Source organism: Lemur catta, chromosome 2 (genome assembly GCF_020740605.2).
Source record: "Lemur catta isolate mLemCat1 chromosome 2, mLemCat1.pri, whole genome shotgun sequence".
In the NCBI taxonomy this organism is placed as follows: domain Eukaryota; kingdom Metazoa; phylum Chordata; class Mammalia; order Primates; family Lemuridae; genus Lemur; species Lemur catta.
Window position 1 is genome coordinate 42,960,287 of NC_059129.1, and position 17,490 is coordinate 42,977,776.

At 42.2% G+C, this 17,490-nt stretch overlaps 1 protein-coding gene across 2 annotated transcripts; it reads right to left on the bottom strand.

The window, feature by feature from the left end:
- Positions 1-4,853: 4,853 nt before the first annotated feature.
- Positions 4,854-9,011, bottom strand: LOC123631804 (HLA class II histocompatibility antigen, DO beta chain). Of its 2 annotated transcripts, none has more exons than XM_045541792.1 (6): positions 8,832-9,011; positions 7,121-7,387; positions 6,390-6,671; positions 5,794-5,904; positions 5,511-5,542; positions 4,854-5,333 (listed from the first exon to the last, which is right to left on the bottom strand). In XM_045541792.1, exons 1-6 carry the CDS (start codon positions 8,920-8,922, stop codon positions 5,298-5,300), a joined length of 819 nt encoding a protein of 272 aa, XP_045397748.1. In that variant the 5' UTR covers positions 8,923-9,011; the 3' UTR covers positions 4,854-5,297. The 2 variants fall into 2 exon arrangements, with proteins under 2 accessions (XP_045397748.1, XP_045397747.1); XM_045541791.1 differs by having other exon boundaries at positions 7,121-7,390.
- Positions 9,012-17,490: the final 8,479 nt, after the last annotated feature.

The following is a 17,490-nucleotide window of genomic DNA, read 5'->3' on the forward strand; positions in this document are numbered from 1 at the left end:
AAGCATGTCCTTAGACTTTGGCTTAATAGTGACTCTCATTTTCAGTCACTTATTATTTAAGTTATCAAAAGAAAAAGAAAATATCTTCTGTGCATCCCAGCAAAAATAGCAATGACTTATTAATAATTAGGTTATCATCAGACTTTTTGATAGCAATGTTACATTAAAATGTAGTAACATTTTTAAGATACTCAAGAGCAGAAAATAGAACCAAGGTTTTTATATCCAGCAAAACTGACTTTTACCTATGAAATGCAAGAACTTCCTGCTGTAGACTGAATGTGTCCTCCCAAAATGCATATGTTGAAATTCTAAACCCCAATGTAATGGTATTAGGAGATGGGGCCTTTGGGGGGTCATTAGGTCATGAAGGCTGAGCCTTCATTATTGAAAATAGGCCCCTTATTAATGAAATCCCAGAGAGCTCCCTCCCCTTCTGCTGCGTGAAGACTTGGCCAGAAGATGCAGTCAGTGGGCCCCCCACCAGAACCCAACTGTGTCAGCACCCTGCTCTCAAACTGCCAGCCTCCAGAACTGTGAGAAACACATTTCTGCTGTTTATAACACACCCAGTGGTAGTAGTTTGTTACAGCAGCCCAAACAGACTAAGCCACTTCCCTACACAGTTCCTGAGGAAACTACTAGAGAAAGAACTTCAAACAACCACAGTGACTACTCTGTAGTTTACAAATGTTTCAGTAGCAGGATCCCTTCTCATTCTTAAAAAATTCTTGAAAACTCCAAGGAGCTTTAGTTTACATGGGATACTCCAGTGACATTAATATTTATTTGTTTGTTTTTAAATAACAGTAATAAACTCATTGCATGTTGATATAGCATATTTTTACAGAAAATAGCTGAATTTTCCAGCACAGAATAATAGTGAAAAAGAAAGAATTGTTTTACATTTTTAAAATTGCATTAATGTCTGGCTTAATAAAGTAGCTTGGTTATATATTCTTCCACATTCAATCTGTAACAATATGTTGTTTTGACTGAAGTACATGAGGAAAACCTGGCCTCACTCAGATGTATAATTGAGAAGAAGAGAAAAATTCCAACTGCCTTTTCAGCTGTTGTGGATATTCTTCTTTGATAAGACACCAAAACTCAACAAATGGTAAATTCTTACAGGTTAATTGCAGTGTGGAATCTGAAACCTTATCAGTTAACTTTTCATATTCTGTTATGTTAAAATTCACTGTTCTATCTTGCACTTTAAATTGATCTTTTATCCATGCCTGATTTTGCAATATCATGCATTGATCATTTATAAAGTATTGTGTTAACACATTTCATGAAGCAATATTTTAAAAACCATATTTGTTTAAAACCACCACCAATCTCATCAGAAAAACCTTTAAGTAGTGGGAAGCTGTGGCAAACACAAGTTTTCTAAATTTTAATTTTCTCTTGAAATTCTAATATTCACTGTCAATATCATTTTCCTCAAAGTAATGGGCTTATTTTGTTCGTTCTGAGAAAATGTCTATCAGAAACCTACATCTGAATAACCATAATGTATGTCAGTCATTCTATTGTCAAGGAAAATGTTAATCCATTAAAAAAAAGAAATGTCTAGCTCCACTCACAACTCAAGCAATCATAAAAGTGCTTTTCCACAAGACAACTAACTCCCTTTCCATCAGTGTGCATCAGAAATGCTTCCTGTTTTGTTACACTGAATATTAAAAAGATATGTACTTAAGGTCTGGAATTTAGAAAAACTAATGATTTTATTACTTCATCAAGGCCACTGGCACTTCCTACAGCACTTGCATGGCAGTGAGGAATATTGCTATGTGCACAGCTTGGTGTCACTGCCTTGACTCATGCTAAGGCACTAATAGTTTTACCCACCACAGATTTTGTACCACCGTGCAAATAACACAGAGAAAAGAACAAATAATATCTTAGTATTATTACAAAGTCAGTTTGACCTCCCGGACCCCTTGGAGGGGTCCCAGAGGTCCATAGACCAAGCCTTGTGAACCACGTCACAATAGGGACATCGACGTAAGAAATGATGGTGAGCATTAAACATGTCACTGCTCACAGAACTAAGACTAAAACGGGACTATTTTGTATTCTATGTAGTGGTATATGATCCATTAATAGAGATACAGTACAACTCTAAAAGGAGGGATCATGGGGAGAACAAAGGCAAAAAACTTCCAGTGTTTCCAGTAACTATTTGGCGGTATCGATGGTATGAGTGCTGTATCCTTCGACAGCTGTGTGTGTTAACTCAGGGAGAGCAAATGAGTGAGTATGGACATTCTAATTGTGTCTTTCCCTGTGTCCTCGAAAACCAGAATTCTTGATACAAAAGAAAGGAGATGCAGATGTAATCTAGACAAGATTAATTTTTTTCACATATACATATTTAAATGTTATATTTTTATTTCCACTGAAAAAGCCTGACACGATGACCAGTCCCTGTGTAGAGTCCCCATCCTACACCCCAGCCAATCCCTGCTCTCTTTCTGTGTCCTGACCAAAAAATCAGAATGCCTTGACCCCTCTATGACCCAGCTAGCTGCGGGTTTTTCCCAGCAGGCTTGAATCCAAACCCAGGCCTTGAACATTCCCAGGCTGGTAAAGGTGTCTGAGTTGTTGCCCAAAACATTGAAAGAAACTGGTCCCAGCCCTGAGCCAAATTCCTTAAACTCTCACATAGAGTCCATACCCAGACCCCCTCGCTGCAGACAAACTTAGGCAGAGCATCCTTTCTTTCTCTCACTGTCCCAGGCTGACTCAGCAGCCCACTCCGTGTCGTATGTAAGTTCCCCTAATAAATGCTGTGGACCAGTCACCCTGGCGTTCAGTGTTTCTCTCTGGAATCCCAACTGGCCCATCTCGCCATGTTTGGGGGCTCTGTGGGAACTCCCCTGCTGTGGCTTTTGGGGCAACTCCAGCTGCAGGTTCAGCAGGATGAAGCACCCTAACTCTGAATTATGGTCTTAAATGACACTTCCCCCTAAAATAAACCAGGGATTTCTGGAAAAATGACTGATTCCTGTTCTAGGCAGAAAATGCACAGGATGAGCCAGAAACATCTTGTCATACCAGGTACCAAAGAAACTATCACCAGGCTTGTGTCAAAGAAATTCAGATTCATTTTTGGCAAGTGGAAACTTCTTCAAGTAGCCACTTGAAGAAATTTGAGCTTCAACAGAGCTTCAGTAGATTAAAACCCATCAAATATATTTAAATCCTTCAGTTTATAATAATACAAAAAAAAAGAAAAGTAAAATCTGATTAGTCACCTGTGGATCATCGTAGGAAGTCAATTCATTAACTTGAAAACCGGGGTGGTGTTATAATATTTATATGGGTTTTCATCCACGGTTTCCAGCTTATAGTTCCCATAGCCCCTGTTACAGTTGTTTGTTATGATATTGGGTGTGTTAGGGCTCAGGAGCCAGAATCCATCTGGCCTTCTCCTGCCCTCCTTTCACTGGCCCAGAGGCAGGACTCCAATCTTCCCCCGCCTTTCTGATTGTGGGTCATAAGACCTTCATTCCAGAGAGGGTCTCGCACATTCCCTGGAGGCTAATGACATTGCCATATGGTCATCCATAAAAACCCAAGGGGACTCGGTCCAGAGAGTTTCCAGATAGCTGACTGTGTGGAGGTGCCTGGAGGTTGGTGTGCCCAGGGCGGGCATGGACACCCGAGCCCCTTTCTCCATACCTTGCCCTCATGTCTCTTCATCTGTACCCTTTGCAATATCTTCTGTACTAAACCAGTAAACATAAGCATTTCCCTGAATTCTGTGAGCTGCTCCAGAAAATTAAGCAAACCCAAGAGAGTTGTTGTGGGAACACCCATTTGAAGCTGGAGCTCAGAAATTCTGGAGGCCCAGATTTATAACTGGTGTCTGAAAGTCAGGGGGGAGGCAGTCTTAGGGACTGAGCCCTCACCCTGTGGGTGACACTACCCCCAGGTTGATAGTGTCGGAATTGAGATAGAGGATACCCACTGGTGTCTGCTGTTTGCCATGTGGGGAAAAAACCCTACATTTGGTCACAGAAGTCTTCTGTGTTGATGATTGCTGTTGTGTAAGAGCAGAGGAGAAACAGTTTGAGTTTTTTCTAAACAGCTAAATAAAAGGAGAGTCAAACATTGATCTTGCCTGTCCACATTACCACTGGGTAACCCACTAGTAAATGAAGGAAATTGTCTCTTTATGGAAGTAAGAAAGTAAATAAATGAAGAAGGAATGATAGAATTAGAATACCACCATTTTGCAATCCCCACTAAATTAACAGAACGAGGCAATTAGCATCCATGGTTGCGAGCATAACACAGAGAGAAACAGTGGGACGTTGTGCATCTCAGGGTGAAAAACCACAACACTACCTACAGGTTCTCCACAATGATCAAACCGGAGTCTGATCCAGCCTCTGCATTTAGATGCCAATTTGCATGAAATACATAAGACATAGGACGTGTTACACGGTGCCATATGTATGCCATCAGCAAAATCCAGAGTGTGGGAAACTCGGAAGCTCCAAAGGCTTTTCAACAGATTAATCATGAGGAAAAAAAAAGGATGAGGGAGAAACCTGTGAGGTTTAAGACACAAAAAAGACAACTAAGCTATAATGTCCAGGAATGCATACTGGGGTGAGTAGACTGCAAAGAAATACCAAAAAAAAAAAAAAAACGATACAAAGAAATACAGAAAAGCCAGGATATGATTATGTTTGAGGGGAGGAGAGGTTAACTGGCCTGAGGCACTTGAGGACCCCTGCTGTAACTGGCAGAGTTCTGTTTCTTGACCCAAGTGGTGATTACAGGGCTTTTGCCTTAAATAATTCATGAAATTATATATTTTCAGTGGTTATTTGTGTCTCTGTTTTATTTTACAATAAAAAGTTTCTTAAAAACAGTGAAAAGGAAACAGGTGACTGAGCATTTTTCTTCTGAAGACTGTGGAGACTGCAGTTGGAAGAGAGAAACATTTGGTACCGTGACTTGCAGGATTATGGCTGGACCGTGGAAAAGTACAAGTAAATGGTCCAAGGCTGGAAGGTGTTAGGTTTGAGGGGAGTTTCTGGACAGTGGCCATGGGGATTAATGACACATACAAGTAGGAGGAAGACGGCAGATGGAGGGGAGATGCATGATCTCAAAACACGAAACTCTCGAATCAGTTCGGGACTCCTCCAAGGATCACGGAAAATATTCATCCCCAGAACACTGGCCTCATGAATGTCCTTTAGCTCGCCCAGGACCCAGGCCATTTGCTATTGCTTCAGGCTCCAGGGGGAGAAGCTTCAGTGAGGACCTTAGAGTGGCTGAGGGGGAAGAACAGCTCTTGAGGCCTGCAGGGACAGAGACGAAGGTCCATGAGGCAGCCCCACCCTCCCATTCCAGGGACTCAGGGCACAGTACCACCCAGCCAGAGCCAACCTTACGCCTCCTTAACCCCATGGTGTCTCCCTCTGGCCAGAGAACCAAGAAGATGATCTGCCACCCAAAGACAAGGAAAGAGACATTACCTCATCACCAGACATCCGGGTCTCCACATATCCTGGAAAAAATACAAAAGAAGAATGAATTGCCCCAATTAGGGCCAAATGTCGCGATAACCCTGAGGAATGGGGAATGGCCCGTCAGAGCTCCACCTCTGCTTATCGCTGAGAATGCTCGGGCTTCAGAAAACATTATCCCAGTGATCCCTGAGAAGTACAATCAGCTTCCCTTGCCTCCGCTCTTTGGTGTTAGGGAAGGTGGGAAGTGGGGGACCCGGGGGGAGCAGGGTGCTCCTCGGAGGCACATTACCTTTCTGAGCCCTGAGGCGGATGAGCATCCCCACCAGAAAGAAGATCAGCCCAAGCAGGAAGGCGGCAACTCCACTTAGCATCTTTCTCCAAGGATAATCAGACTGAGCTCCTACAGGAAACAGGTCCTAAAGTTAGCAAAACACTCCCCAGTACTCAGTGCACCTTCTTGAAATCCCAGAGTCTGCACTGGACAAAAAATCAAATACTAAACTATAGAAAGGATAAATTTAGCAATGGTTCTTTGAGGCCAAAGTTTGCACCCATAAAGTAGCCCCGCCCATCTGTTACTGATTCTTAAGAGCCCATAAGAATGTCCCCTAAATACTAAGACCTAAGTATTAGAGGAAACCAATTCCCAGGGTTGGAAGCATGCGATGAGGGCATTAGACCTCCTCATTTCTTGGAAGATATGAGAATAGATATTTGCCGTGTTTTTTCCCACCCTAACCCAAGGACTCCGATTTCGGCGACTCTCCCAGATCAAGGGAAAGAAGAATTCGTGCTGTACCAAGAGGAATGCAGAGGTGACACAGGATCTATTGAGTCAATATGGTCCTGAGTCAGGCCCACAGAGTACAAGAAACTAATTCTCACTCCACTCCACAGACACAGGGCTCCGCAGGCTGGGGTGATCAACAAGGCAGGTATAGACATCCCCAAGTTCGGGAGTCATTTCCAGCATCACCGTAGTCTGAAAGGTCCAGTCTCCATTCCTGACAAGGCCAGTGGACACGACCCCAGCTCTCTCCTCCTGCCCATTCCAGAACCACCTGATCTTGATGTCCCCTGGGTAGAAGCCAGTCACAGAGCAGAGCAGCAGATTGTGCTGGTGCAGGAACGGGGTCCTCTCTGGGTACACTGTCACCTCTGGTTGCACTAGGAAGGAAGAGAAGAATGAGACACTGTAAAGAAAAGCCACCCAGCCAGGACAGGAGTTTCTTTAGGGACTACCACTACCCCTAATCTCTTTCCCAGATCAGCCAAGTAGAAACTAGAAGTGTAGGGAAATCTCAGCCCCCGAGATGCAAAAACAGGGTGGATTTAAACTTGATGAGGTGCCATCACAATCACCACTTCTATTAATATTCGAGACCATTCTGATCCTCACGGTCCCTGAAACTTTAGGGGTCTGAGACCAAGACCACAGTGACCTGACCTGTGAGGATAATGAGTCACACTTGGGGACAGAACACATACACAGACTCCACCGCTCATCATCTGTTTATCCCGAAGCAGAAAATTGCTTCTCGTAAGGAAGAAGGGCCACGGCCAGGTTCACATGGAAGACGTTCCTGAACCCCGCCAGGGCCCACCTTCCAGCCCACCTGTTCTCCCCACCGTGAAGGGTGCGCCCAGCTCGTAGTTGCGTCTGCAGAGCGCATCCACGGACGCTCTGCTCCTCTCCAGTATATCCGCCCGGCGGTTCCACTGCTCGGCGTCGGGCTGCCCCAGCGCCGTCAGGGCCACAAACACCCCCGCGTCACTGTCGAAACGTGCATACTCCTCCAAGTTATAGATGAATCTGACCACAAAGCGCACCTTTTCCGTCCCATTGGTGAAGTAACAGTCAGCCTTTGCCTGAATCACAAAATCTTCTGGAAAACCAAAAGAAAGACCGTGAACCAGCCCCCACCTCTGGGAAAACGCACATCTGGTAAGTGGTGGCAGAACACGTGGATTTGAGAGGAGGTCTTTTGGCCTCTGTATGCTCAGAAGCACAGTGTCAGGTGAGAAAAGAAACAATGCAATTCCATGCCCATGACATTTATTAAACTTTTAAAATACAAAAAAAAAATTGAAATGCATGCAGAAAAATACGTAAAGACATACGAGACATGTTCAGAATGGATTCTCTAAGGAGAGGAAAGAATGGGAACGGAGACGAGGGAGGAGGAGAGAGTCCTTGAACTGGCCAAGGATTACAACATGCTGTGAGCCTGCTGTGTAGGTTACCCCAGTTCCATGCCCTTGAGAACCACCACCGTGATAAAGGGAAATTCAAATGGGGTTAATAACGCAGGTAGGTTAGGAAAGACCTGAAGAAATGAAATTGCAGTTGAGAATTGAAGGGTAATTGCCATCGATCTTTGTACATTGCAAATTTACTTTCATTTCTAAGTTCAGAGGCCTCCCCCAGGCACTGCCAGGCTGAGCTATGCTCAGCTCTCACTCAGGAGCGACTTTCAGGTGAGGTTCCATATCCTCTTCCTCGGCATTTCTATTCTCTGTGTCCTCTTACAGCCTGAATTTGTCATCATCTTTTAAAATCTGTGCTGATTTTTGTAAATTGTGTCATTTAAGGGCACCTTAAACTCAGAGTGGTTTCTGTTCTCTAGAAAACAAGGGTCCTCCCCAGGTTTGTTCCTCTTTTGTATTTAATGCAACTTTGACATGCAAAGAGGGCTCTGTTCTCGGCACACCACACCCTGTTTTCTGCTCAGAAATATGTGCTTTCATGGCCTCGCATGGCTTCACGTGTGCATAAGCCTGTCTCCTCAGCTAGAAAAACAACAGTGACAAATAATTTGTATCCTGAGGACAAGGAAAATGTATTCAACTTCTCTTACTTCTCAGAGTTGTTCAGTGCAATTCTGACCATGCAATAGGGGCTAATACATGGTAGCAGAAGCAACCTTGTTTCCAATTTCGTTTGTCCACATACGCCCCCCTTGGACAAACACAGAAACAGTCACAGTCCTCAGAGTAACTCCCGGCTGGAGAATGGTGGCTGTTCCCAGGCTGCCTCCAGCTTTTGCAGTCCTCCCACGGACGCTGACAGGACAGGGACCTCGAACAAAACAGAATGTTTCCCTTCTTCCTGCGTCCCTGGCTCTGGTACAGGAAGCGCCTGCTCACAGAAGCCCACTGCATGTGGTGAAGAGGGAAGGGGCACTTTCTGCCCAAGTACTTTCCCACACTGCTCTTTGAAGTCAGAAGCCACTTCCAGTCTGGTCTGTGGCCTAGACCTCTTGGGAAAGGCGTCCCTTCCCCATGCCAGTTCTTGCATACATGGCCCCCCGATTGCTCTGTTCTTACCCGGGGAGTCTGTGCCTTGAGTCAGGGAGGAATCCAGCCTTCTCAGATTCAGGAGCAGAGCCACCGCCCAGGGGAGCCACCCAGAACCCATTCTGGAGAGAGGGAAAAATGAGATAATAAAGTCATCAGCCTCTTCAGACTAGGCCTTGCCCTCACACAACCCAGCCAAAATATATTCACTCAGAGTATGAGTATGTATGTTTTCTAGAGTCCCCAGGATTGGAAACTCCTCTGACTGATAACCAATCAAGATAGAAGAGTTTTCATCACGAGGTACTAGGTAGAACACTTTCATAAGTTGAGTTATACCACTCCAGAATTGTTTAACTGCAGAATCTCTGACAGTAATTTAGGTATATAAAAAATGGGCTGGGAAAAGAAGAAAAAAGGTAATCTGCATAGCATAGGGCCCTAGAAGAACTAGGTGGATTGTGTATTATGTATCCCGCTATCCTCATTTAGCCATGGCCCTAGCCCGTTCTTACCCATTGGTCCCCTTCTGCAGGGTACTGACTTTGCCAGCAGAGAGCGTGTGGCCTGAGAAGAGAGTGGACGGCATTCTCCAGCATCTGCCTCATGAGCAGTTAGTGAGGGATTGTCAGAGAAGAAACAGGAGAGAGAGAACACTTGGACGGTACAATTTCCTAAAAGCCAAGAGGACCACAAAAAGGAAAAGAAAAGAAACATGGAGATAGGATTCTCAAAGGAATAAAATGCTGCAAAAAATGATCACCAGGATACAACATAAGAGAGCTCTGTGTTTTCTAATTAGTGGGGCACCGACAGCCTTCAACAGGGCAGGAGAGAGTTGAGGTAAAAGCCATGTTTCAAAAGAGTAAAGAGTGAATTGCAAATGAGAAAATGAAGACAACAGACATAAACAGTCTTTCAAGAACTTTGAAAGTGAAAATAAGGAAAAAAATGAGTCTCTCATTTGGGAGAAAAGCAACACTAATGGAAAATACTTTTTTGTTTTGTTTTGTTTTTAACTGACGTATAATAATTGTACATATTTATAGGGTACAGTGTGATGCACATGTGTACATTATGTAGTGATCAGATCAAGATAATTAGCATGCCCATCACCTCAAACACTGGTCATTTCTTTGTGGTAAGAACATTCAAAATCCTTTCTTCTAGCTATTTGGAAATATACAATATTACTAAAGAAAATGTGGTACATATACACAGTGGAATACGATTCAACCATGAAAAAGAAGGAACTCGTGTCATTTGCAACAACATGGATGAACCTGGAGGACATCATGTTAAGTGAAATAAACCAGGGACAGAAAGACAAATACCTCATGATCTCACTCATACGGGGAATCTAAAAGAGTTTATCTTGGAGAATTAAAGAGCGGTTACCAGAGGCTGGGAGGAGAAGGTGGTGGGGACAGGGAGAGGTTGGTAATGGTTACAAAGTCAGGGTTAGATAGGAGGAATGAGTTCTCGTGTTCTGTTGCATAGTAGGGGAAGATGCTGTTATGATAGCAAAAACCTTAAATTTCTGAATCAAGTGGAAGGCATCTGTAGATAAGAGAAATTGAAGATAAAAAGGAGAAGAAAGGGGACATTTTCTCCAAAATGCTGAATGAAATCCAAAGAAGAGTGCTAGGCTGGGTACAGTGGCTCACACCTGTAATTCCAGCACTAATTGAGAGGTTGAGGTGGGAAGTTGCTTGAGGCCAGGAGTTCAAGACCAGTCAGAGCAAGAGCAACACCCTGTCTCTACAAAAATAGAAAAATTAGCCTGGCATGGTGGCACACACCTGTAGTCCCAGCTACTCAGGAGGCTGAGGCAGGAGGATCCCTTGAGCCCAGGAGTTTGAGGTTGCTGTGAGCTAGGCAGACGCCACTGGATTCTACCCAGGGTGACAGAGTAAGACTCTGTCTTAAAAAGAAGAATAAAATTAAGTTAAATATTTCTGTAACTACACAAGCTGTCTTCTGTTAGTTTTTGCCTTGTGAGCTTATACTAGTTTTCAATTTTAACCTTTCCTGTCTTTAGGTTTTCTCTGTGATTCTTGTGAATCACATATGGCATAAAACTGGATTTTGTAATATTTTAATTTTGTGATATTTTAATGCAGATTCAATCCAGTCTGAGAATCTCTTTCTTTTAATTCTCAGATTTATTTTTTTTATTTTTTATTTTATTTTATTTTATTTTTGAGACAGAGTCTCACTTTGTTGCCTGGGCTAGAGTGAGTGCCATGGCATCAGCCTAGCTCACAGCAACCTCAGACTCCTGGGCTTAAGCGATCCTCCTGCCTCAGCCTCCCGAGTAGCTGGGACTACAGGCATGCGCCACTATGCCCGGCTAATTTTTTCTGTATATATTTTTAGTTGTCCAGATAATTTATTTCTATTTTTAGTAGAGACGGGGTCTCTCTCAGGCTGGTCTCGAACTCCTGACCTTGAGCGATCCACCCGCCTCGGCCTCCCAGAGGGCTAGGATTACAGGCGTGAGCCACCCAGATTTAAACTATTTACATTTATCTGATTCCTGGGCGATCTGGATTTGTTTCTATTATCATATATTGTGCTTTCTATTTGTTATGTTTTGATTTTGCTTCTTTTATTTTTTCCTTTCATGGCTTATATTATTAAATTGATTACATTTTTAAAGTATTCTTCAATTTCCCCCTACTGGTTTAGGAGTTTTAAATTCTAATCACATTAGTGAAGAGTTAGTCCTACATTTTTAATGTGACTACCTAACGTGGCAACATCTGAAGCTAATCAGTACCTTTAACTCCTTCCAAACAAGACACTTTAGAATGCTTTTACTCTATCTGCCTCAGTCTCATGTTATTTGTGATTGTTCTGCCTTGTGTTTCAATTAAATTGTCATTTCCTTGGTGATTTTTATAGTTATAGTCACATTTCACTCCTCATTCTGATTTACCAATATTTGACAGATTTGTTGTTGGGTGTACCTGCAGGTGTGTGTGTGTGTGTGTGTGTGTATGTGTGTGTTTATTCTTCTCATCTTGCTTCTTCATCCCAGTTTTTACTCCTGGGTTCAGTATCTTTGTTACTTAGGTCATCATTTTGAAAAGCAAGTGAGAACTATAACGCGATGCTACTTTCACCTGTAAGGTTGGCAAAATCTAAAAGATTAACAACACTGTGTTGGTAAGAAATGAGGAAGTGTATAAACTCATATATTGCTGCTGGGATTGTAAATTAATTCAGTCTCTATGAAGGCAATTTTGCGATATCTATCAATATTAATAATGTATATATTGGACTCAGCAATTCGCCCTTTAGGGTTTATCATACTCATCTTTTTGCACATGTGCATTATGATGTCTATACAAGTCATTGCTACCAATGGCAAAAATTTCCAATAACCTAAGTACTGATCAATAGGAGGAGACAGGCTAAATGAAATATGGAACTTCCATAAAATAGAATACTACATAGCTATTTATTTTTTTATTTTTTTAAACGTTGGATTAGGGTTTTATTTTTAGTACAGAAACATGTTTTTCTTTCATAAAACATGAACATCACAGCACAGAGCTAGCTAAAATTTGCAAATTTCCCTTCATAAAGGCAGAGGCCCCCATGCAGTGATCACCTCTAGAAACAGAAGTCCCTGCAAAAACACAATATGTGGCTTTTCCTAGTTATACATGCATTAACAGCATTTTTTTAGACTTGGAAATACATCATAAATCAGCACCAAGACAGTCTTTGTATAAGTCTCTTAGAAATGACTTGAATATAATAAGCACACCTTGTACTTACACGATGTTTACAGTATACTGGAGGATTGTATTACTGTTTTGAGAAATATGTGTAGTTCAACTAAATATTGTAAAAATGATTCATGTTCATAGAAAATTTGGTCAAAGGTTTTGACAAGTTTGAGGCAGGAAAGGAAATAAAGGTCAGACACTGCATTGCAAGTCACCTACTCTAAATTGTATTTCTTGCAAATTGGCTCCAGAAGTGCCATAGCGTAGCAGGCCTCTCACGTGCCCTCGTTGTCTGTTCGTTCAGGGTCATTACAGGCATTTATTTCTTTCTCCCTCCCATTGTGTCTGAGTCCCTCACACCACTCAACTTGGGCCTCTGCCGCCTCTTCCTTCTGTCTCTTTTTTTAATACCCTGATGTAGCAGCAATGGGTGGTAAGATGCTTCATTCAGCTCTCAAGACAGTGAGACTTCCACTTGAGTTCATGTAGCATTTGTTGTAACAGTGTTAAAATTACAGAAGTTGCTTGATTTTATTTCTTTTGGTGGAAGGACAACAAAGGTGGATTTTCATATTTCCTTGTAAAATACTGCTTCAGAGAAAGCACATGTTGTAGCCACTAATCCTGAATAGAGGGAGTTGGTTTCTAGTGTCGGTGTTGACATTAGCCAGGTGACTTTAAGTTATTTCTCTTTAAATTCTGTACCCTCCTGTTAGCCTCAGTTCTACCCAGTCAGTGGTGGGAAAAAAGGCCTTGTGTTTGCTCTAATGGTTGCAATATAATAGGAACAAGCAAATACTCTTCTTATTTGTCTGTGAAGGTAAAAACACTCAAGATCAAAAGTGAATTTGGACAATATCTAACAAGCAGCAATTAGTTATACCAGACATTTTACTAAAAATAAAGGATAAGAGTATTGCACATTCCTCCTAAGGTCTCATTGATTATTTATGTATTTTTTTATTTCAGAATATTATGGGGGTCCAAACATTTTGGTTATACGAATTGCTTTTGTACAATTTGAGTCAAAGTTATAAGTGTGTCCATCACCCAGATAGTGTGTGCTGTACCCATTAGGTGTGAATTTATCCGTCCCCCCTCCCCCTTCCCACCTGTTTGATTTCTATTGAGTTTTACATGAGTGTTGATCAATTAGATCCAATTTAACAGTGAGTACATGTGGTGTTTGTTTTTCCATTCCTGTGATACTTTTCTTAGGAGAAGAGTCTCCAGTTCTACCCAGATTGTTACAAAAAGTATTAATTCTTTTTTTTTATGGCTGAGTAATGCTCCATGGTACATATACCACATTTTATTAATTCACTCATGTATCGATGGGCACTTGGGTTGATTCCACATCTTTGAGATTGTGAATTGTGCTGCAATAAATATATGAGTACAAGTGTCTTTTGATAAAATGACTTTTTTTCCTTTGGATAAATACCCAGTAGTGGGATTGCTGGATCAAATGGTAGGTCTACTTTTAGTTCTTTGAGAAATCTCCATACTACTTGCCATAGAGGTTGTACTAGTTTGCAGTCCCACCAACAGTATATGAGTGTTCCTATGTCTCCGCATCCACGCCAGTAGCTGTTGTTCTGGGACTTCTGGATAAAAGTCATTCTCACTGGAGTTAAGGGATATCTCATTGCGGTTTTGATTTGCATTTCCCTGATGATGAGAGACATTGAGCATTTTTTCATATGTTTATTGGCCATTAGTCTATCTTCTTTTTAAAAACTTCTGTTCATGTCTTTTGCCCACTTTTTAATGTGGTTATTTGACATTTTCTTGCTAATTTGCTTGAGTTCTTTGCAGATGCTGGTTATTAGCCCTTTATCGGATGTATAGCATGCAAATATTTTCTACCATTCTGTAGGTTGTCTAGTCACTCTATTGATTGTTGCCCTATATTCTTAACTTAAAAAGGGAAGTTTAGAACAATGTATTTAGGGAGCTGCTATTTGTGAAAATAGGAAGCAAGAATATATATATATATATATATATATATATATATATATATATATCTCACAGCGTGGATTACCTATGCAAGGGGAGTTAGCAAACCATGGGAAAAGATAGGAGTGAAGCTTTCCTCTGTATATTTTTTAATGCCTTTTGAATTTGAAACCATATTAATATATTGCTTACTTAAATAAACTCTACCTTCTAAAAAGAGCATAATAGGAAGATAAGTGGAATCAAGAAGTATAGGCAACTGTTTTGAGGAGTTTTGTTGCAAAGTTGGGCAAAGTCCACTTTTTCCTAGCTATGTGACTCAGGCAAGTTAGTAAATGTTTCTAAAACTCCATTTTCTCATTCTTTGAATTGGAATAGTAATACCTCCCATACAGGATTATCTTGACAATAAAGTGAAAAGACATACGTCAGGAACTCAGCGCAGAAATAGCACATAGTAAGCACCCAGGGAAGGACTATTATTATTAGAATTATTATAATTTGTAAGATTCCATAAAACTCTAGCTTTAAACCTGGTATTTCCTAGACCACTAGATGGCATCAGCCTCAAACCGGTGCTCCTCTAGCTCACTCTCAGCACCAGATCACAGGGAAGAACTTTTCTTTTTCTTATCTCCTAGTCTTTCCTCACCTCAAAATTCTGACAACTCCACATTTCCTCCTCTTGATTAATGACTGCCACGTGGACGCCAGGTGGCTGAACCACTAGGCGGGGGCACAAAGGACTTGGAATTCAATGCTGTTTCCATGTAGGTCAGGGCAGATGGGTTCTTTTGGGGTCCAAAGAAACGAGAGTTTCCTAAGTTTCCCCTCTCCATTCAGCTCCTCCTTTAGAAAAAGTAAGACAGGGCTGATGGGGAAAGATACTGAAGGTAAGTGACAGGAAAACGGGGAAATTATAGGGCAAGGAAATCAAACGGTGGTGGGGTGCGAGGAGTGAATGAAAAGAACTCTGGGGTAAACCAGGAGTGCTGACATCTGTGGTTACCAGGCGGACCACACTTGTAGGAGTTTGGGTTGAACACGTTGACTGTCAGGGAACATTTTTCTGTGTCCCTGACATGAGGCTTACCTGAGAGTTTCCCCTGAGACAAGAAATTCTGGGAACATCTTAAGACCTTAAGGTCTACTACATCCTCCTGGGGGGCCCATCAAGATACCTAAGTTTTCCTCCCAGCTCTATCCTGATTTGCTGTGTGATTTCAGACCAGTTTCTCTGTCTGTAAGGTAAGGTTTGACTGCTACACTACTTTTCAGATGTGTCCAGGTTTAAAGTATCATGACCTATGGGTCAAATTGTACTGCGGATATCACAGACTTTTCACAGACCATCTTCTTCCATGAGGGCTTCAGCTTCCATGAGGTTGGGAGATGCAGGAATTATTATTCCCACTTTGTGAACAGAGAAAGGATATTTTGTGGGGAGGGGAAGGAATCTGACCAGCCTTCTTCTCTCTCCAAATGCTGATTTTACCCTCTGAAGTTTTGGAGGAGGATGGGTGTGGAGCAGCTAGGCAGGCCCAGAAGGAAGCAAAGGCGAGTCTGCATGAATCTCCCCACTCACACCCCACCCTGCTCCCAACAGCTGCCAGGCAGAAAAATCCAAACCAGTTCTGGTGAATTCGTTGCTAACCGTGGAAAGTACCTGCTGTTTCCAGGAATGTGAAAGTTTCTCTTTCCTAGAATAGGAGCCATCCAAGGTAAGTCCCTCCCAGCAACCAGTGATGCGTACAATGTTGGCTTTTCAGTGGTGAGTACAGGTAGGAAGAATTGAGAATGAGGCCAGTGGAGGAGATATTTTTTCATTTATTAGACAGACTTTTTATTTATTGTCTACTATGAATTGGGCCTTGTGCTAGGCAGCAGATATAAAGCTTATTAAGATATATGGCGTTCCCCCTAGGTGCATCCGGTCTAGTGTAAGGACAAAGGAGAGGGCAGAGTTTAATACAGGCTACGGAAGAGGTAAGGCCCAGGAGTGACAGAAGCACTTGGGAAGGGCACTTTCTCCAGACGGAGGAGGTAAGAAAGGCTTCCTGGAAGACCCGAACCCTGGGTTAAGTCTGAGTTAAGAACTCAGAAATCAGGGCAGGGTGGAGCAGCGCATGGGTAAGAAAACACCGTATGCACAGAGGTACTGGGGAGGGCAGGAGGTTTGTTGCAGCTGGGGCTGAATGCAACAGAAAAGGGTGACACAGATCGGTGGAAAACCCTGTGTGCTCTGAAAAGGATTTCAGCAGGAGGGGATAAGAGCACCTGAAGGATCTTATGGAAGTGACATTATCCCATGCGCCTTAGAAAGAAAAATGACTTCGTGAGGACGGCTGGAAGAGGAGAACTAATGGCAGAGAAACTTCTCTGCAGATGAGATCATCCAACACTGCAAATGAAGGCTCTAACCATGAGACTAGAGAAGATCATCAACTCAGAGCTATTAGGAGCTGGAAGCAACAGAGCTTTGCTTGATCTGATTAGGGATTAGAGATTATGGACACAAGATGCAGTATAATTAATTGGTCCAGAGTGTGGACTCTGGTGTCAGGCCTGCATTCAAACTCCAACTCCACCACTGTGTAATCTTGGGAAAGTCATTTAATCTCTTTGAGCCTCAGTTTCCTCATCTGTAAAATGGGGATAATAATAACTCACCTCATAGGGGTGGAGATAAGGATTAAAACTGATAATACAAGAAAGATGCTTAGCTTAGTTCCTCATATTAAAAATCTATAAATGGTAGCCATTATCATGTTATTATTAACACTTTTTATCAGGGCACTGCTGTCTGTCCCTCCACACCCTAGCTTCCCCAAAATATCAGACACCGGTGGGAATGGGGAAGGACACAGAAAGGCAACTTCATGAATATTTATGTAGTATTGGTTAATTTGTACCACGAAGAACAGATAAACGACTGGTAGGTCAGCCAGCAAAGTAGTAACTATAGTTCTCTTTGGGAGGAAAACAATGGG